The 19,764-nt window shown below is 59.7% G+C and overlaps 1 protein-coding gene across 3 annotated transcripts; it reads right to left on the bottom strand.

Moving 5' to 3' along the window:
- Positions 1 to 1,300: 1,300 nt before the first annotated feature.
- On the bottom strand, positions 1,301 to 19,758 carry MLXIPL (MLX interacting protein like). Of its 3 annotated transcripts, none has more exons than XM_070780044.1 (17): positions 19,460 to 19,758; positions 15,619 to 15,725; positions 11,255 to 11,337; positions 10,999 to 11,088; positions 10,646 to 10,690; positions 9,885 to 10,086; positions 9,684 to 9,764; positions 6,683 to 6,852; positions 4,671 to 5,211; positions 4,401 to 4,468; positions 4,175 to 4,325; positions 3,896 to 4,008; positions 3,673 to 3,792; positions 3,390 to 3,517; positions 3,183 to 3,306; positions 2,361 to 2,490; positions 1,301 to 2,075 (listed from the first exon to the last, which is right to left on the bottom strand). In XM_070780044.1, the coding sequence occupies exons 1-17, from the start codon at positions 19,756 to 19,758 to the stop codon at positions 1,957 to 1,959; spliced, it is 2,571 nt and encodes an 856-aa protein (XP_070636145.1). In that variant the 3' UTR covers positions 1,301 to 1,956. The 3 variants fall into 3 exon arrangements, with proteins under 3 accessions (XP_070636145.1, XP_070636146.1, XP_070636144.1); XM_070780045.1 differs by having other exon boundaries at positions 4,175 to 4,322; XM_070780043.1 differs by having other exon boundaries at positions 4,175 to 4,468.
- Between the last annotated feature and the right edge of the window lie 6 nt (positions 19,759 to 19,764).

Here is a 19,764-nt window from a genome sequence, read left to right as displayed (position 1 = left end):
GAGCGCATATACATAAAGCGCTTAGAATCATGCTTGGAACTCGATGAATGGTGTAGCTAGCCCTGTTATTGTTATTATTATTCTACATAAATGTCAAAGCCCCCAGAAAACTGTCTCCTGTTTCTAGCCAGCAAACATCTCTGGATGGCCTGAGGACATGCGAGGATTCAGGCTTGAATGATAGTTCTCAGCAGAGAGCGGTACAGCTGTGAACATACTCCTCAGAGCCAAGGCCACTGTCTGATCCATGGTGGGCCCTCAGGAAATTTTTTTTTTTTTTTTAATTTACTGGGCTGCAATGAGTCTTAGTTGTGGCATGCAGGATCTTTTAGTTCTGGCATGTGGGATCCAGCTCCCTGACCAGGGATTGAACCTGGGGCCCCTGCACTGGGAGCATCCAGTCTTAGCCACTGGACCACTAGGCAAGTACCAAAATACTTGTTAAATGGGTCAATGAAAGGAAACTCCCTGGTAGTCCAGGGGTTAGGACTCCATGCTTTAACTGCAGGGGGCGTGGCTTCAATCCCTGGTCGGGGGACTAAAAGACGGCTCAAGGTACGTGGTGTGGCTAAAAAAAAAAGGATCAATGAAAGGCTTGAAGTATTGGGGCCATTTACCCCAACTGCCCATCTGCAGCATCAGTTCCTGCTAAGACATCCAGACCCGGCGACCACCCACCCTCTGCTTGCATTATCTCACATGGTGGGGTGGTCACGACCCCCCAAGGCACCTTTCTCCTTCTGGACGGTTCCGACGGACGGCCCTGTCGCTTCCACCCCGTGGTCCCGGCCCTGCCCTCCTCATGCGTGGCAGGTGCCGAGCCTCTCTGAACCTGCCCGGGACCACAGAGGGAGGATCTCCAGGCTAAGTGCTGAGTCACTCAGTCGTGTCTGACTCCGTGACCCTGTGGACTGTAGCCCGCCAGGCTCCTCTGTCCATGGGATTTCCCTGGCAAGAATACTGGAGTGGGTTGCTGTGCCCTCCTCCAGGGGAATCTTCCCGACCCAGGGATCGAACCCGAGTTTCTTAAGCCGCCTGCCTTGGCAGGAGGGTTCTTTACCACTGGTGCCACCTGGGAAACGTCTCCCTGCTGCCACCCTTTACTCCCTGCAGCCTATTCTCAACTCTCCACCAGAGGGATCCCATTAAGGTCCCTCTGATCTTGTCCCACCCTTCAGTCAAAGCCCTCCAGGGGCTTCCAGCTCAGAGGACAAGCTAAGGTCCCTTGTGGCCAGCGAGGCCCTCTACAAGGCCACAACCATTCTCTCTCCATCCCAGAACGAGACACACTGACAGTCCCTGACACTTTCTGTTTTTATTGATCAAGAATTCTTTACAAAATACACATACACACACGTACACACACACAAACACACACACACACAAACACACACACACACCAGATACCTGCCCTGGTTTGGTCACCCCCCTGCCCACTCTCTCCTGGGATCAGACTTTCCTGGCTTCATCCGGGGACATCACCCTGTGGCCTCTTCCCCTACCAGCGGAGGAGCACAGAGAAGGAACTTCCTTTGTTTCCCTGATTAGAAACACAGGCTGGGGCCCCACCTGTCGGGAGCAGGTGGGAGTGACAAGGAAGCATCGCCCCCTTCCCTCTTTCAAACTCGATGAGTTGCCAGGTTAGTCTCCCAAGCACCACAGCTGCCAAGGCTTTGAGATCCTCTTCCATTCGAAGCTTCCCCATCCCCATGTTGCAGACTGAAAACTGGAGGTCCAAAGAGGGAGGAAGAGCCCCTCTTACCCGCCCCTGCAACCCCCCACCCCCACCACCCACGCCCAGATCACAGCATTAGTTGCTATAGTAGAACAGGGACTGGAACACGGTTCTTCCCAGCTTCCGGGAGATGAGAAGGAACCCTGCTTGACAGCCAGGACTCGGGGCAGGACGGAAAGTAGCCCCAGGGTAGCTGAGTGAGCAGCAGGGTCTGTCCAGCACTATAAAGATTTGCCAAGGGTGCCCTCTGTGACTGCCCGTGTGGCTTGCTCGGGTATACAGTCTGGATCCGTCAGGATGCTGGTGGATGTACTCAGCTGACGTAGGGAGTTCAGAACAGCTGGGAAAAGAGAGAGAGAGGGAGAGACACTTTCGGGGGTCAGGGGTCAATCTACACTTGGATGCTAAAGACAAAAGGATCAGGGGAGGAACTAGTTAGCAAGACTGTCAGTCAGCCCCTCCTAGGAGCTCTGTCTGCGGGTGTCCTAGTGGTCCACCCCGGAGCGTGGTGGGGGATGGACAAAAGTCTAGGCTATACTGAGGGCAGGCTGGACTGCGGTCTGAGCAGGGTGGGCCCCCCGCCCCCTGCTCTGAGGCTTGGACACTCTGCCGGGCAGGCACATACTTGGTCGGAGAGCAGGCAGGGAGCAATACTGGTCCAGCCAGGCCAGGGAGGTCTGGCGGAGGCTCTGCAGGCTTGCTGTAGACACCATCCCGTTGAAGGACTCAAACAGGGGCCGGATGAGAATGCTGAACTGGAGCCAGGTCAAGGAGCAGGCCTGGCCTCTGGCTGGTACCCTCACCCACTTCACATGGAGCCCTGATCTCCAACCACTGTCCAGCCTTGAACCCCAAGGACCCCTACTGAAGCCGCCCTCCCGTCTGCCGAGGTCCTCCCGCAGCTCTCTGCTCCCTCCGCCAGCTCCCCCATGGCCTTCCCTGGGCTAGCCCCCATCCGTGGGCTTCCTGCTCTGGCTCAGTCAAGGGCTTGACCAGGTAAGGGAGTGAGAGATTTGAAGTCTTCCTGAGGGTCCACCCCAGTCATCTAACTCAGAGTCTGGGCCTTCCCTGGTGGCTCAGATGGTAAAGAATGTGTCTGCCATACAGGAGACCTGGGTTCAAGCCCTGGGTGGGGAAGATCTCCTGGAGAAGGGAATGGCTACCCTCTTCAGTACTGGGTTCTCCCAAACTGCCCCTAGGACCTTCTGAGGGCAGGGCTGTGGTCCTCTCACCCAGTGGCTCCTCTTCAGTTTCCCTCCACTCCCAGCCCATCACCAGGCAATGCTGCTGGCCAAGGTGCCAGGGGGCTGGCAGGAGAGGGTAGAACTGGAGCCTCTTCCTCCAGGAGCAGCCCCGAGACCCTGCCTGGCCTGGGGAGCAGGTACTGCATCAGGTACAGCTTGATCTGGCTGCAGCACACACCGGACTGCTGGCCCAGTAAGGATACTACCCAGAACTTCCAGTTGTGCAGCGTGCGGGTCCGGACATAGTCATCGAACATGTCTCGCATTTGGTCGAACCGCTGGTGTGTGATGGGCACCCCGGTAGCAGGCAGCTGCTGCTGGCACAGGCTGGGGGCACGGGGTGGGTCAGGGCGGGGAGTCAGGCAGCAGGCCCCCTGCTGGCCCTGCACACCCTCCCTGCCCCCACCTACTTAATGGCGGCATTGAGCTCCTCGATCTGGTCCCGGAGCTGCTGGGCCTCCTCCTGCTTGGCCGCGCGCTCCTGCTGCAGCATGGCAATGTACTCGGCCGTCTTCTGCAGCGTGGTGGCCTTGCTCATCTACGGCGGCACCAACCAGGGTGGCCTTGGGTACTGGGGCCCCGGGGTGAGGCACTGGGCGGGGCGGAGGCCAGTGGGTGTGTGGAGGGCCTGGGGGTTTGGCCTTGGGTGGGTGAGTGGGGGTCCGCGTGCGGCTGGGGGGCCTGGGCACTCACCTTGAGGTTGGGCTGGGTGCTGAGTGTGCTCACCAGCCCGTGCAGCGTGTCAAAGCCCAGCTTGATGTTGAAACGCCTCTTCTGCTCCGCAGAGATGTGTGTGATGCGCCGGTTTTCTGTCTGGCGGTTGGGGGAGAGGCAAGAGAGCCGGCGTGAGCCTGGGAGGGAGCACGGGAGGGCCTGGGGTAGAGCAAACAGACCTTAGGGAAAGAACGGGTGCCACCTTGCTGTCTGGACGGCCCCGGCTCAGCATGGGTTGTGGGGGAGAGATACAGATGCTCAGGGCCCCCGGGCCCGGCAGCGAGGTCAGCTCCGCAGACAGCCGCCGCTCACCACCTGTGCCGGGGACAGATGGACTCACAGACAGACCCACACAGGGCAGAGAGTCCTGTGGCCCTGTCCCTCTTATCCTGGCCCCAGATGTCGTCCCCTACATCCCCCTTCCCCTCCTTCCATCCCGCAGACCGCCCCCCCACCACCAGCTCCTTCAACCCCTCTTTACCGCTGGGCGCTGGGGGCGAGAGCCGCTCCACTTTGGGGACAATCAGGGGCCTGGGAGGGGCCGGGGTGGCCGAGCCCGGAGGCAGTCGGGGTGGTGTGGGGGCCGGGGTCGGGGGAAAGAAGGTGCAGGGGAACTCGGGGAGAGTCTCCTGCTGAGGTGGAGAAGGGCAGAGAGTCGGGGTGAAGGCCTGGGGTGCAGTCCCACCTCCCAGTGCCCGCTGTCTTACCGGTGACCCTGGGGGCCGGAGGAGAGCGCTGGACACAAGCGGTGGCTCCAGGGCTTGCTCAGGCTTGGCTGTGCACAGACAGCATGCTGGGGGCCCCATCCATCATCTCCCAGGCCCCACCCCTCCCTTCCTAATAGCCCACACCCCTTTCGGGTTCAGGGTTAAGGACCCAGGACCTCCGGCTGAGCCAGCCCCTCACCCCCCACCCTCTAATCCCACAGGCTCTCGGTGTCCGCACTGGGTCCCCATCTCGCTGGTGGCCCCACTCACCGGCTGTCAGCAGCTGCGTGAGGCAGGGGTTGTTGCTCCCGGCAGTGGCAGTGGGGCTGGCAGTGGCAGGGGCCACGGCGGGGGCGCCGGGCTTCCGCCCTCTGGGGGTCGGGGCAGGGGGCTTGCCTCTGGGCCGCGTGCCTTGGGGTACCGGGAAGTGAGGCCCAAATGGGGTCTCCGAATAGCCGGAGGGTAGCAGGTCTATGGGGAAGGGGGCGGGGCCTGGGCCAGGCTGCGGGGTGGGTGGGAAGGCCGTGGGAGCAGACAGCCCGGACACTCCCGGGGCAGGAGGGACGGCAGGGAAAGCGAACCTGGGCGAGAAGAGGGGCTCTTCTTGCAGCAGAGCAGGCGGCGGGGCCATGGGAGGGAAGGGGGGCGGGGGACAGGGTTCCAAGCCCAGCCCCTTCGCAGGGCTAGGGTACTGGAGGAGGGGTGGGGGTGCAGGAGTGGGTGGGAGCTTGGGCTTGGGGTCTTCAGGAAGGAGGAAATCAGAGTTCAGGTAGGTGCTGGAGTCCAGGGAGCCAGGGCAGCTGCTCCGAGCCTGGTCGGGGGACAAAGAGCAGGGGAGAGAGCTGGCCTTTTGGGGGGCCTCCCAGGAAGCCTCCTGCCTGGCTGAGCTCTGGATTGGGCACTGTGGGAGTTGAATAGTCCTTGGCCTCAGACACACACATCAGGGACATTACAATCTAATGAGGGGAAAGAGTAGGGCGCATTTATACACAAATTTAAGCACGAGAAAGAGCATCAATCTTTCTGCCTGCTCATTCATGCACTAAATTATTTATCAGTCCATCCACCAACCCATCCATCCATCCACCTATTTATTCTCTCATCTATGAGCTAGCTTGTCCACCTATATTTCCACCAGCCCTCCAGGTACTAACCCATTCACCAATCCATACAACCACCTATACTTCCCTCCATCTATCCACCAGCTACATATCCATCCACCAGCCCATTTATTGATCCACCATGTACCACGTGGTTGTCGCTCAGTCGTGTCCAACTCTTTGCAACCCCCTGGACGGTAAACCCACCAGGCTCCTCTGTCCACGGGATTCTCCAGGAAAGAATACTAGAGTGGGTGGCCATTCCCTCCTCCAGGGGATCTTCCCTTCCCAGGGAATGAAGCTGGGTCTCCTGCATTGCAGGTGGATTCTTTATTATCTGAACCGCCAGAGAAGCCCTTTATTGATCCACAAAACTACTTATTCATTTACGAATCCATCCACCAGCACATCCACCCAACCAACCACTCACCTAGCTATATATACACCAACTGTACAAGCATCTACCCCCATCTACAACCCAGTGATCTATTCTCCAACACACCCACCCATTCACAGACTCATCCATTCACCGACTTGTTCAATCACTGGGCAACCATCTTTGCCTGCTGTGCATGTGCTTATGAACGGTGCTCAGGACGGGAAGACGCAATGTAGCCGTGTGAGGATGTGGTGAGTGAAGCAGAGCGCTTCCAGCAAGGAGCCCACCATCTAGTCCAGTAGACAGACCTCCAAACAACAAACCAGGACAGTGCCGGGAAAGTCTGATGATGGAGGAAAAAGGCAGCTACCCTAGCATTGGGGGGGTGGGGGGCGGGGGGCAGCACCGGATTTGGGCCTGGAGGTCCTGAGCCAAACTGACAAGAGTCACAGCTTCCTAAAGGCATGTACCCAGCTTCCGTCTCCATGAGTTCACGCCTCTCCTCATATCCGGCGTACCGTCTACTGGTCTCTTCTGCTCAAACCTGACTCATTCACAAAGCCCAGGACTGCCCCCTCTTCCAGGAAGCCCTCCAACAAGCAGCCCAGCCCCATGCTCCTCTGTCCTCAGCCTCCCCCCTTAACCATCTTGTCAGCCCTGCTTCACGAGGGTCTTTCCTCCCCAGCTGAACCATGCCTCCATTCTCTCTTGATGGACCAAGAACATACCCAGGAAGTACCCTGAAGGCCTCCTGGGCATGGGCAGGTGAGCTGGGCAGGGTGGGGTGAGGCGGGTGAGCTCACCTGCAGGCGGTTATGCCCTGAGAGGTGGGTCATGCCCGAGCAGGCAGGGGGCACCTCCGAGCCCAGGATCCCACTGCCGAGGACGGGGTCAGCCATGGGCCCGAAGCCGTGGGGCTCTGGGAAGTTTGACGGTGTAGGCGTCTGTGGGGGGCGGTAGTTGGTGAAGAAATCTGGAATTCAGACGCACAGGGTGGCAGCCGTCAGGGCTAAGGCCGTGGCTGGAAGCAGCGGGCTGGCCCTGTCCCCGGGCTGGGTTGGCGGTGGGGTGGGGGCCGGCAAGAGAAGGGGGCCTTCCAGGGGAGATTGTGAAACTGGGAGAGTTTCTGTCTCACTCAGGGGAAGCAGCGGCGGAGGCTTGAGTGGGATGGGCCTGAGTGGGAGACAGCTGGGGAAGGGCGTGGGGGTGTCAGCAGGACCCCAGGAAGCAGCCCTCCCACCGAGCCCCCAAACTGGTCCCCAAACTGAGGACCCATTCCACACCCCCAGACCTGGGAGCCCCAGGCCTTGTCTGCGCCTGCTGGGGACACAGAAAGTGTATTGGGGGAAGAGGGGGTGATTACAGAGTGCCAGGGAGAGAGAGGGCGAGGTCCCAAGGGGAGGAGGTCTACGATGAGGAAGGGCATCATCAGAGTGTCAGGAGGTCACGGAGTGAGTTGGGGGAGAGAGAGGTCAGAAGGGCAGTGGGTCTGGGACAAGTTGGGTCTGTTGGAAGATCAGTGGGTAGGGCTCCAAGGGTGGAGGCCAGGAGTCGGGGGTGAGAGGCCTACAGGGGTCTGAGCAGGGTCAGAGGGTGGGCTCAGAGCGGGGGCAGGGGTGAGGGGGCGCCAGAAGGCCTGAAAGAGCTGGCGGGGTGGGGGAGAGGCAGATTGTTGGAGGTGGGGGTTGTGTAAGCCCCAGGCTATTCTGGTTTTGGGAAGCAGCTGTCCGCGGCCTAACCACATCCCGGGCCTGGTCGCCGCCTGCCCACCCGCTCCCTTCCGGGCACCTTTCTCTGACCCTGAGCAGCCTTCTGTCTGCACCAGCTCCCAAGGCCTCCTGGTCTGGTCAGAGGCGACCCCACTGGCCCCAGCCACCCCGGCCAAGACAGCCGGTCAGGCTTTCTCCCAGGGGCCCCTTGAAGGAAACCCAGGAGTGGGATAAGCCAGCATCAAGCTGTGAGCCCAATGGGGTCTTATTTGTGCGTCTTACTGGACGGTGGGGCCCAGGTGTTGCTGGGCGGCTGGTTCCGCCTGTGTCCACCTCACGTAGCGTCTGCCTGTCTGCCTCCCGCCGTTGGTTGCTCTGTCTGAGCCTGTGTGTACCTGCCCTGGTGTGACTTGGCGTGTACATGTCTGCCCCATGCTCGTGTCTGTGTTTGGCTGCGTGTCTTTCTCAGCCACGAGATCAGGATTCTCCAGCCTCCCTTCAGCAGAAAGACTAGGAGGTGGAGGGTGAACGCCCACAGACCCCGCACCCCCAGGCCCACGGGGACCACGGGGATGCTCAGGGTCTCAGAGCAGCTCCCCCTCACAGCTGCCACCCACTCCCCAGAATCAGGCGGGGCTTACAGACCAGCAAGCTTAGCCCGGCCCGAGTCACCAGGGTCCCCTGGCCATAGCCGGTCCCCACCCTACCTAGGTTGGCAGAAGTCACTTCCTAGCCCCAAGCCACCCAGGGAGCCCTCCCTGGCCTGTTCCCCTCCACTGACCTGCCATCCCCCGGCTGAGCGCCACCCCCCACACCCCCCACCAAGCCCCTTCCCTCCAGAGAGTTATGGCTCCCTTCCTGGGTTTCCTCTCAAGTGAGGAGCTCTTGGGGGTCAGAGCGGCAGCTCTGAAGGCCCTGGTGCTCCGGACGCTCCCTGTATGACCCAGGCCCCCTATGGCAGGTCACCCCAGCTAGACCCCACTCCCGCAGCCACCCTGCACTTCCTAATCCGACGCTCAGATTTTTGCCCAGAGCCCCGGGGTGGGGGCCGCTGGGCTCCTACCTGTGGCAGGAGTCTGTGGGCCCCGATGGGGCCACTGCCCTCCCAGGCGGGTCTGCTCCCAGGGCACTGCCATCAACACGGCTGCAGTCCCTGCAGTGCCCCCCACCCCGCCCCCAGGCAGGGGTGGGGGTGGTTCCTCATTCCCTCGTCCCCGCCCCATGGGCCTCCACCTCTCAACTGACAGGCCGAGGACCCCGCCAGTCAGGAAAGAGTGGAGCGGTCACCAAAGCCAAGCCTTTATGCCAGGAACCCCTTTTGTGTCCCCAAGGCCTCGGCTGAAACAGGTTGGGCCCCAGAGTCCCCTAAGCATGTGACCATCGGGAGCAGTCTCCAAGGCCGAAAGCTGAGTGAAGAAAGCAAAGTGGGAAGAAAGCTGCCGTGAAGACCAAGAGACATTTGTCCACGTGTGCTGTACAGGCGGGATGTCTCTGGAGGGACACGAGACACCAGTGCCCGGTGGCCCTGGGGCTCAGGAGAGGGAGGTAGGGCAAAGGGCTACTTTAAAGAATGCTTTATAAGATAAGATTCCTGGGATTAAAAAAAAAAAATTACATAGGAGGAGAGAAGTGGGTGAGCTCTAGATGAAAGAATGGCCAAGAGTTGATAAATGTTGATGTTGGTGAGGGTTCCATGGGGATTCTCTCTCCCCACCTGTGTGGATGCTTGAAATGTTCTTTAATAAATAGTTCTTAAAAATGAGTTATATAAATACGAATAAACAGGCTCAAACAAAGGAGAGGGATCAAAGCCCTTCTCTCCCTTGAGAGAGTCCATGCTTTCCTGTGAACTCCCCAGAGCTTGTGGCTTCAATGGACCTGATCCCCTGTCCCCCGCCAGGTACCCTGATCTCACAGGAGGCTACTCTGGCTGTATCCCAAGGCCCAGACAAAGGGAGACCAGGAAGATCCCTCAGAAATCACCCAGATCATCTACCCTTTCAGAGGGGCCTGGGACCAGCCTGAAGTCTCAGTCATACTGGGGCCTTCCTACCACTAATCTGGCCGCCCACCCAGGGGGCGGGGCCTGGCCCACCTGAGATCTCCATGAAGTCATCCAGGCTGGGCTGCAGCGGCGTCAGGTCTGGCTGGATCATGTCAGCATTGCCCACGTAGGCTGGAAGGGGGCAGGGATGATGTCAGGAGCATTGGGCAGGGTGGAGGTACCCATGCCTGGCCATCTGCCCCTGGCTGCCTGGATCCCTTCAGGCCTCCCTTCCCTGGTGCAGGCCCTCACCATCCTCGGGGGGCAGCTGCAGGGGTGTGGGGGTGGGCTGCGTCATGGTGAAGAGTGTGTCAGAGATGTCAGACAGAAAGCAATTGAGATCCAGAAGCTGGCGCCCGCTGGGCTCCTCCTCTGGGCCCCCCAGCAGCACGGGTACCACGCTGGTGAAGAGCTGCTCGCACCATCGCTCCGGTGGCTGCCACCCCACTTCCGCCTGGGGAGACAGAGCCGTCAGCAGCCCCAGGAGACCCCACCACCACCACCCCATTCCTTACAGGCCTGGAGACCCAGGGCTCTCCTACTGCCCCTGGGTCTTCCAGGTTGCCCCCTGCCTGAGGGGAGGGGGTGATCAGCCATCTAGACAGGCTGCTCTACTCTCCTCTCCTCTCTCTGGTGGACTCAAATTTGCTGCCTGAAAGGCTAGGGTCACCGCACTGGCCTCTGACAACTCTCCCCAGGAGATAGACTGAGATGGGCTTGCCAAAAAGCTAAGGGTCCCCTCCTGCCTCCTGCATTTTCCCCTACCTGGGACCCCGGTTCTTACAGCCCTCTGTTCTCCCATGCCTCCCCACCACTTTGCTTAGTCAACCAGAAGTCTTGGGGTCTTCCCACTACTGCACTCCAAGGCTGCCCTCCCATGGGAAGAAGAGGTCGATTCACCAACCACAGGACAGCAGCGACGCCACTCCCCTGCCCTCCCTCCCGCATCCCACTGCCACTGCCTAGCCCACCCAAGGGCAACCGTCCATCCTCTGGGTCCAGGGAGCACCCACCTGCTTTGGGGCAAGGAGATCCCCTTCCCGACTGGACTTACGGAGCTGCGGGAACACACAGAGGGGGACACTGAACCCTCTGCCCCCATCCATCCCTCCCGGCCAAGGCCTCCCCTACTCTCGGGCTCCCCCCCAGATACACCAGATCCCTCGCGGCCCCTCAGGAGCTCTTTGGCGGTAAGGAGGCTGCGAGGAGGTCCTGTGGCCACGCGGTGGCACTGTCGGCCTGGGTCTTAGTGGAGGGCCGGTGGGAGGTGGGTGGTGCAGGGTGTGTGGGAGGAGGGCGTTCCCCCAGGGCTCTTGCAAGCGACGCGGTGGCAAGGGAAAGGGTCTTCCCCGCCGCGCCCACTGACCCGCTTCTTGTAGTAGATGCGCCACTTGTGGTACTCGCGCATCACCACCTCGATGCGCCGCTTCCAGTAATTTCCCTCCAAGACGACGGCCTGGGGAGGGCCGGGAAGGGGCCTCAGTGCGGGGGTAGCACTGACCCCACCCTCACCCTAGTCTCCCTCTGGCCCAGTCCCCTCCCGCTCAGCACGAGGAGTGATGGGCAGGAGGGGGCCCGGTTTGGCAGGGCGGCAGGTGATTGGTCCAGTTGGTCTCGGCTACCTGCGGTTTCCGGTGCTCATCAGCCTCAGGCCCCTGCAGGGGGGTCACGAAGCCACACACGGGGCTCTTCCTCCGCTCCACATCTGAGAGAAGGGGGCCAGGTCAGGGGTGCCCAGCTCCCTCATCTGCCACACTATGAAATCCTGCCAGGCCTTCCATGCTCAGATTAAGTGCCACCTCCTCCAGGAAGGCTTCCAGGCTGCTCTGGCCCTCCCAGATCTCCTTTTTCTATGAGACCCTGTGACACAAACTTCCCACGCGCCATCTGCTCCTTTGGGAGCTTAGGAGGTGTGCAGGCAATGCTTGCTGAGTGGGAACTGTGGGGCCACAGGGAATGAATTGTCCAGAGAAGGTCTTGGTCAGGCTGGCTGGCTAAAGGTCCAGAGCCTTGGTCCCTGCCTCAAGGTGCCCATTCCCATCTCAGAGAACCATCCCTGCTCCACTTCAGGCCATCTGCCTGAGCCCTTTCTCCGCCTCCTCCTCTCCCATCCCTGTCTCCAGCCTTGATCTCTCCCCAAGCTCCTATTTGGCCAATAAACAAGTGCCAGGCTTTCCTTTACCTCTCAAACCTTCCCTTTGGCTTTCCTCCCAAACTCTGGAAGAGCTGTCACTCGCCACCTCCACTTCCACGCCTCCCAGTGACATGGGCACTCCTATACCCCAGCATCTGTTCCCACACTCACCCCGCTGACCCTGCTCCTGAACTCAAGGCTCTGGCCCTCCCCAGCCCCATGCTCCTTGACCTTGGCTTCAGGGCAACCCCCTCCTCCTCCCCAGGCCCCAGGAGACTTCCCTCTGTTCTCCTGTCTCCCTGACCACTTTTCACTGGCCCTGCTGCCAGCCCCACCTCAACCTCTGACATCCTGCTCCTTTGCAGCTTCAGACTCATCTTCCAGCTGCCTGGGGGAACCTCCACTAGACTGTCTCAAAACATCCCTCTCAGATGTTTGGGGACTTCCCTGCCAAACCAGAGCCTCCTCTGGACTGCCCACCTGGCCTCCCAGTGACCCAACCTCCCATCACCTCCCAGCATCCCCATCTAATCCATGGACTGACCCTCTCAGCCTCAAGGATGTGTGACATTGCTTCCACCATCCCCTCCCCTCCATATGCTCTCTGTCACCCCCTGGTCTGGTGTCATTTCTCACCTAGGCCTCCCTGACTCCAGCCTCACCCTCTCCAGTTCACCCTCCTCTGTGGCCAGGTCAGTTCTTCCTACCTCACTGGCAGTACAGGCCTAAAAGCCTCCATGGTTCCCTGAACCTCCTAGATAAAGTCCACGCCCCCTAGCCTGACTCCCAAGCCCCTGTGACTGGCCCCGCTGCTTCTCCTGCCTTTCTATCTCCTTCACAGGCCCCGCCTGGAAGCCAGACACCCACCCCACCCCCTGCCCCAGCAGCCCTGTGGTTTTATTCTATGCAGAATGCCTTTCCCTTCCCTCCTTTGCTTCATCTACCCACATCTATGCCCCCATCAGGATAGCTCAGGACACTCTCTCTTCTGGGAAGCCTTTCTTCATCTGAAACAACCCCTCGGTCCCACCTGCCTCACTCTCCGCCCTGCCTCGGCCATCTCTCTGCATGCTGGCCTCTCTGCTGGGAGTGAAAGCAGGGGCAGTGCCCTTTAGCCCCAAATCCTTGCATCTGGCACAGAACTTGGCAAACAGCAGGCCTTTAGAACCCTGGAACCCGCCCCCCCCGACCCCACCCCATGATGAAGTGACTTTTCCTGGCAATCTTAACAAAGAGGACTTCTGGGGTGTCCGTGGGGCCCATCCTGCTTCAACCCACAGCCAGCTTCCTCTGACACAGAGGAGGGGGCGCCACCTGACCAGGGAATTTCTTGGGAACTTCAGCATCATTTACAAAGTTCTGTCCTAAAGGACATTCTCCAAGACTATCCCTGTGGGAGTGGGGATGGGAGTTGTCCCAGTTGCTAAGCACGGCTTGAACAGAAAGCAAAGGGAGGGCCCTTGGTTGTGTGAACTCCCGGGGATGAGAGCAAGGAGGATCTCAGGGTCTCTGCTCCTGGCTTCATCGTTGAGGATATGAGCCAGGAAAGATCGGGCTTGTCCAGGGTCCACAGAGAGTCAGCGCTGAGCAGGCCTGGTCAGGCTCTGCCCTCCCCAACCCGGTGACCCTGTGCTCTGGATGGAAGGGCAGGGATCGTGTGACTTCCTAGGGCTGGGGCATGCTTTACCTAACAATGGTAAATTCATCGGTTCGTGCGGCCTCCTAGCCCCTTGCACCTGTGCTGGGACAAGGGACCCATGGAGGAATCAGGGATGAACCTCCCAGCTTATGGGGAGAGACAAGGAAAGCACACACATCACAAGAGCTAAAGCAGGGTGGCAGGTCTGCCCAGGAGAGGCCCTGGGAGCTCAGAGGTAATACGACGATTTATGGAAAAAGGATTTTGTGGAAAAAGAAGGGAGCTCAGAGGCCCAGAGCCTGCCCAAAGGAGGCAGGTGTGAAGGGGAGGAGCCAGGCAGCCCCCCAGCAAACCCACTCCTCCACGTTTCCTGAAGCCCACTTTCAAACCTTCCGGGCTCAGGAAGGAGGAGTCCTGATACTGGGTTTCAGGCCTGCTGTGTGCTGTGGTTATTATCACAATAATAGTAATCAATCCCAGCATTCACCTGAAGGGAGCCCTTGTGTGTGTCAGGCCCTGTGATCATCTGTCTTGCTGAAAACCCACAGCAAGCCCGAGCAAGAGGGTGTATTATGATTCCCACTGTACAGATAAGCAAGCTCCAGCTGGGGGAGGCGAGGGCCTTGCCCAAGGTCCCAGAGCTAGGACGTGCGAGAACTTGACTCAACTGCCCTGACTCGGAACTCGGGGTCCTTCCATCAGCTTGTGCCATAGTCTGGGTGAGGACCCCTGCCTGGCGTCAGAAATTCCTTCTGCAGAGAGAGAAGGGTTTGCATCCCATCCTACTTTGGAGGGAAAGCCTAGAGGGGACAACCTCAGGATGGCATGGGGTGGTGAGGGAAGTTAGAGACTCCTTCTCCCCCTAGCCCACCAGCTTCCTGGTTTGGGCAGGGCCTGTCCTGAACATTCTCACTGGAAGCCAGTCAGCTGGGAGCAGTGGAAGGGGCATTGGGCTGAGCTGGAGAGCCCTGAACTCACAGCCAGTCATAGCTCTGCTCCTTTTATGCTCCGTCACCCCGAACACGTCAGTATTCATGCCTGGAGAATCCCCATGGACAGAGGAGCCTGGCGGGCTACAGTCCATGGGGTGGCAAAGAGTCGGACACGACTGAGCAACTAAGCACCTACACCCTGAACAAGTCACTCGCCTTCTGGGCCTCACCTGCTCATCCATAAAATGGGGGTAATAATAACCTGTCTCCCAAGGTTGCTTGGAAGCCTTAAGTAAGATGATTTATGAACCTGCCAGGCACATAAGGCAAATAGAAACCAAAAAACAAAACAAAACAACAAAAAAAACCACTCCTTTTCTCTGCTTGAATGGAACCCAGTGGGGCCAGTACAGAGAATACATGGGTGAGCCCTTGTGGGCTGTGTGTTCCCAGCTCAGCACAGCCTTCGATCCTGCAGGAGGACCTTACTGAGCTGGACAAGGTCCAGCACGGGATTGACCGGCCTCTCAGCCTCTGCTGCCCTGCCATCGGGGATGGGTGGATTTTGCATCCCCAAATGAATGACCATGACTTCCTCAAGGGTACATCAGGTTCAACCATCATTTATTAAGCTCCAGCTTTGTGCCAGGCCTGTTCATACCTGTGACCCCCATGCCAGCCATGAAAGTTAGGACTCTTGGCCTCCTTTTATAGATGAGGAAATGGGTTCAGAGAGGTCAGACAACTTGCCTGCAGTCACACAGCCAGCAAGGGCCAGAGATTGGGTGGGAAACCAGCCCTGGGTGACTCTGAAACCAGAGTCCCTTCCACTCGACCACGTGGCCTCTCTGGGCTCCCTCCCCTCAAATCTCGATGGCAGAGCGGGCACCTAAGGACCTCACGGGATAGCTGGTGGAGACCCACCAGGATCTGAGTTTCCCCTTTGCGATTGGCCCAGATAGTGCTGAACGCTTCTTTCTACCCTGGCATTTGAGGTGCCTGACTACACTAATGGGGTGCAGAATGGGCTTTCAACTGTTCCCCCATCTCAGCCCACTTTAGGACTTCTAAGGGGTGACTCCTGCTGTGCCCAGCTTCACAGTGGGGAGCACCCTTCGGGACAGACATGTCCCCCGTGACCCTCTGAGTTTAGAAGCTGTCGAGGGGTACTGATGCTGGGGACCCCAGTCTCCCCCGAGGTGCTCTGCTGGAGCCGGTGTTGAGGGTGCCCAGGGCAGCCCCCGCGTCAGCCCTCCTGCCGGGCCCGTGGTGCCCACTCACACTGGATGTACCAGGCCCTCCAGATGGCGTTGTTGAGGCGGATCTTGTCCCGGCACAGCAGCTTGAGGCCTTTGAAATTCTTCCACTTGGGAGAAACCAGCTTGCCACTGTCAGAGGGAGAGGGCTGGGTCAGGGTGCAGGTGTGGAAAGTTGAAGGGGGTGGTGGGCTCCACTCTCTTCCTGGGCCCTGGGGCACTCATCTATGGTGGGCCATGTGAGGGACCACCCCCAAATCCTGCCCCTCACTCTTACCTGCCTGAAATGACTACCTTTAAAATATTATCCCAGGCCCCACTCCAGGCCTCTGTGTTCCTCTGGCGAGACCTGCTGAGACCTGTTTCTGAGCTCAGTCCTCGGAATGACAACGTCTGTCCATTTCTTACTGAAGAAAACTGAGGGTCAGGAAGTAAAGGGGACGTGCCCAAGGACACGTGGTGGAATCTCACTCAGGCCCTGTGTTTTTTTTCTCCATCCATCTCACTGGCCCCCTGAGCCCCCGGGGGGTGGGTAGGGTTTGTCTGAGTACAGAGGGAACGGGTTCACCACAGGCGACCTCCAGGCAGCCAGCCACTGCCTTTTCGCTGCCTGTCTGGTGTCTGCCCAGCCCAAAACCCCCGCATGGCAACCTGGACTGAGCTGGAAGGTACTGTTTCCCAGAGTATGCGCAACATGACCGCCACCAGGGCCCAAAGGAAGGCAGCTAGGATGGTGGAGTGATGGGCAGGGGCTGAGACCCTGACCCTGACCCAGGTAGTCAATCAAATCCACAGGATGGACTGGGCTCCACCAGGTGAGGGGCTTGACTCTCAGGGTCCTGATGGTCGCAGGCCAAGTCTGCCACCCCCAAGGAGCAGGCCTAGGAGGTCAAGATGTTCAGGGTCTTAGGACCCCTGCTGGTCCCTCCCTCTTCCCTTTTCCCTCCTTCCTCATGGTTCACCAGCTAGGGTAATATATGAGTCCCCTCTGGCCCACCTTCTCTTGCTCACATGGAAGGCTGAGGCCCCAAGGCTTAGTCTTCCAGAAGACCGGGCCTGCCCTCTCTGGGGGCCTCTCTGGCAGGCTGGCTCCTACAGCCCCTTGAGTACCTGAGTCACTGGGTCCCCTCTGCTCTCTGGTCTCCCAGCTCCTGTGTTTGCTTTGGGGTGGGGTGGGGGGACCGCTACCCCAGGGCACAACAGGCCTCATTACCCAAATAGGGTACATGGCCCAAGCACCCAGCCTTCTGACTGCCCACCCCCATCCCTCCTAAGTTAGGTAAACACCATCTGTCCAGTAGGGAGACAGACAGAGGGGGCACTCTGATACCTCCCGGGCCAGCTTCTTTTGTGGCACCTGGGGGGGTATTCCTGAGTTTGTGGCCCCAGCCTGTATCCCAGCAACCTCCCAGCCCACTCTGATCACCCAGTGCCCGCCCCCATCCCCCACCTGCCTCCCTCCCTCTGCCACTTCCCCACTGGGGTTGTAGTGTCTGTGGCCAGGCAGGGCTCGGGGAGGTGAGACAGTGACATCCAAGCCCAGGAGGAAAGGATTTGGCTGGGAGGGGAGGAGAGGGGCCCAGCCTGGAGCAAAGAGCCTGTGGCCAGAGTTCAAAGGATTTTTTATGACCAATAGAAATTCTGGGAATTTAGGGAATGAGAAGACGAAAATGCAGAACTCCACCCCTCACCCCACGTGTGTACCTTGCAGAAATTCCTTTAGAGTTTTCCCTGATAACGTCCTGTTTGTTCTCACTCATCCTTGAGGCCATTCTTTCCTTAGCCAGCCAGCTCTGACCATGAACAGGTATTTTCTCAGAACTTTCAGAACTTGCCTCCCTGAGACTGCCACCCACAGAACCGTGCAACACGGGGCTCCTGCCCATGAGAGCGAGCCTCTCTCTGCCCACACGGCCCTGCTGAGGGTGAGAGCTGACCAGACGTCCTCAGGCTGTCCCTCGGGGTCAAACTGACCAGTTCCACCCAGCACCCCTGGCCCCCCTGCCTTGCTGTCCCTCCCCATCTATTTTCTCTCTTGGGACACCCCAGCTTCATCACTGCTCTCCCCTCCAAGGAACCCCTATAATTAGAAGTCTTTACGGGCTAAAAACACTGTCCGTGTCTGACTCTCAGTTTTTCCCTCTGCCAAATGGGAGAATTCAAGAGTCCTCTGGTACTGAGCCACTCCCATCCCTACTCCTTAGGCCCCCACTCAGGGCCAGCCACAGAGATGGAATATTCTTGGTGTTTAGGGAGAAAGCCCAAATCTCCCTACCCCAGCTTCCCCTAACTGGGGTCACAACAGTGTCATCAGCCTCCTAGTGGGGGTGGTTCTGGGAGTGGACTCTGTCCCCTGCCTGGCCTTCTCCCCTGAATCTCCCCTTTGGGTCACCCATGGTCTGTGATGGGGGGGGTCGGGGGGTGGGCCTGAGCCAGCCCAGGCAGAGCAGTGTGTGGTATAAAGCAAGAAGCATAAGTTGGGAATGGGTGGGAAAAGGGGACCCTGGAGGACCCTGGGAGCAGGTGCTCCCCCTGGCTGGACCCCACATCCGGTGTCCCGTGACCTTAGATGCCCTGTCCCCTGAAGTCCCGTGATGTCCGAGGAGGGGAGGGAGGAATGGGATGGGAATTTGAACTTTCCACACAGGTCTTGCTCTCTGGGCGATCATATTGCAACATGACCTGGGCCCGAGGCCAGAGCGTGTGGGCCAAGGTTACAAAGCGTCCAGCCAATGGGGTCCAGGCTGGGAGCCGCAGCAGGGGGTGGGCAACACTCCCCCGTAATCCCCACCCCTGCTCCCCGGCTCCCAGTCAGTGCCGTCTCTAGCCAGCAGTTCTCAGAAGAGGAGGAGGCGCCGTAGAGGAAGAGGAATATTTGCACAGAGAAAAGATCAAGGCCGGCCGATCCCCCTTTCTCTCCTACGGGTTTTCGGTTGATAATTTATCCTGGTCCCTCCGCTCCGGGGAACTTTGCTCCGGGGCACCGAGCCAGGACCCTGGTTCGCGCCCTCCCTTGGGACACAGGCGTGGAACTGGGGCCGGGCGCGGCCGGCGTGCTCTGCGACGCGCCGAGCAGGGATCCTAGGCAATATTAGGCGCAGAACCTCGCGCGGCGACTAGGGGAGGCGATCCCAGACACCCCCCTCCCAGACCCCGGTTCCCCGGGACCAGCCCTGCGCAGCCTGTATCACCCCATGCCGGACCCCGCTGGGAAACTGCGAGGGAGCGCCTCCTGGGTCCTCCCCAGGCACTCTCTTCCCGCCACCCTCGACCCAGGAGGTTAAGAACAGGTTAATTGTCCCGCAATCGAGGGGTGCAGGGTGGACGTGAGACTGGGTTTCAACCGACGTTGGCTGTGAACTGGGACAACCAAGGCGCGAGGAGTATCGCGCGGGTGCAAGAAGAGTCGGCCAGGGCAGGGGCTTCTGTATTGGGAGCAGAAGGCTGCAGGTGGTCGGGTGGAGTGACCCCCGGGGTGAACGGTGGTTATGTTAGGACCGCCTAGGGTCCTGGGAGTGCGAGGGATGCCCTGTTGGCATTCTTTGGGGGCGGAGGGGTCAGGACTAGGAGAGAGGGGCCGGAGCGGGGCCTCCGGAGGTCGAGGCGGAGGGCAGGAGGTCCCTGCCCTACGGAGGGAGTCTTGGTGGAGAGAAATGGGAACCCGGGAGGGATGCAAGTCGGGGGGCCAAGTGGAAAGGGCGGGATCAGAGACACTCCGGGGTGGAGGAGAAGAAGGGATCCAGGATGTGGCCCGAGTCTCTGAGAACAGCCGGACCAAGGCTTGGGGCCGAGTGGGTTGGCCGGGAGCCCCAGAGCGAGGTCCCGCCGTGGAGGGCCGAGGCTGTCGGCCCCGGAGCCGCCCTCACCTGTAGGCCAGGCTCATGCACTCGAACAGGCGGGTGAGTGTGGGGTCGATGCTGCGCGGCCCGAAGTCGGCGTGCCCCAGGGACCCTTCCTGGTCGCGCCGCCGGGTCAGTGAGTCGCTGTGCGGCGACGACACCATGAAGTGACCGCTGTGGATGACCTGCGAGCGAAGCAGCCCACCCGCGCTGCGCCGGGTATTCGGGTCCTCCGAGTCTGTGTCTGAGTCCGAATCCGGGCTGGGGACGACCCGCGGGCCTTGCAAGCCCGCGACCAGACCCGCCAGAGCCCCGGCCATGGTCATCGCCGC

This window comes from Bos indicus, chromosome 25, assembly GCF_029378745.1.
Source record: "Bos indicus isolate NIAB-ARS_2022 breed Sahiwal x Tharparkar chromosome 25, NIAB-ARS_B.indTharparkar_mat_pri_1.0, whole genome shotgun sequence".
In the NCBI taxonomy this organism is placed as follows: Eukaryota; Metazoa; Chordata; class Mammalia; order Artiodactyla; family Bovidae; genus Bos; species Bos indicus.
This window is presented reverse-complemented; position numbering and strand designations above follow the sequence as displayed.

Excerpts from the sequence above, each read along its gene's own strand:
- MLXIPL (XM_070780043.1), bottom strand. The coding sequence starts at position 19,758 with ATGACCATGGCCGGGGCTCTGGCGGGTCTGGTCGCGGGCTTGCAAGGC. Across the intron at positions 11,338-15,618 it reads GAGGGCCTGGTACATCCAGT|ATGTGGAGCGGAGGAAGAGC; the intron begins GTGAGTGGGCAC and ends CCCTTCTCTCAG. Across the intron at positions 10,087-10,645 it reads ATCTCCTTGCCCCAAAGCAG|GCGGAAGTGGGGTGGCAGCC; the intron begins GTGGGTGCTCCC and ends CTGTCTCCCCAG.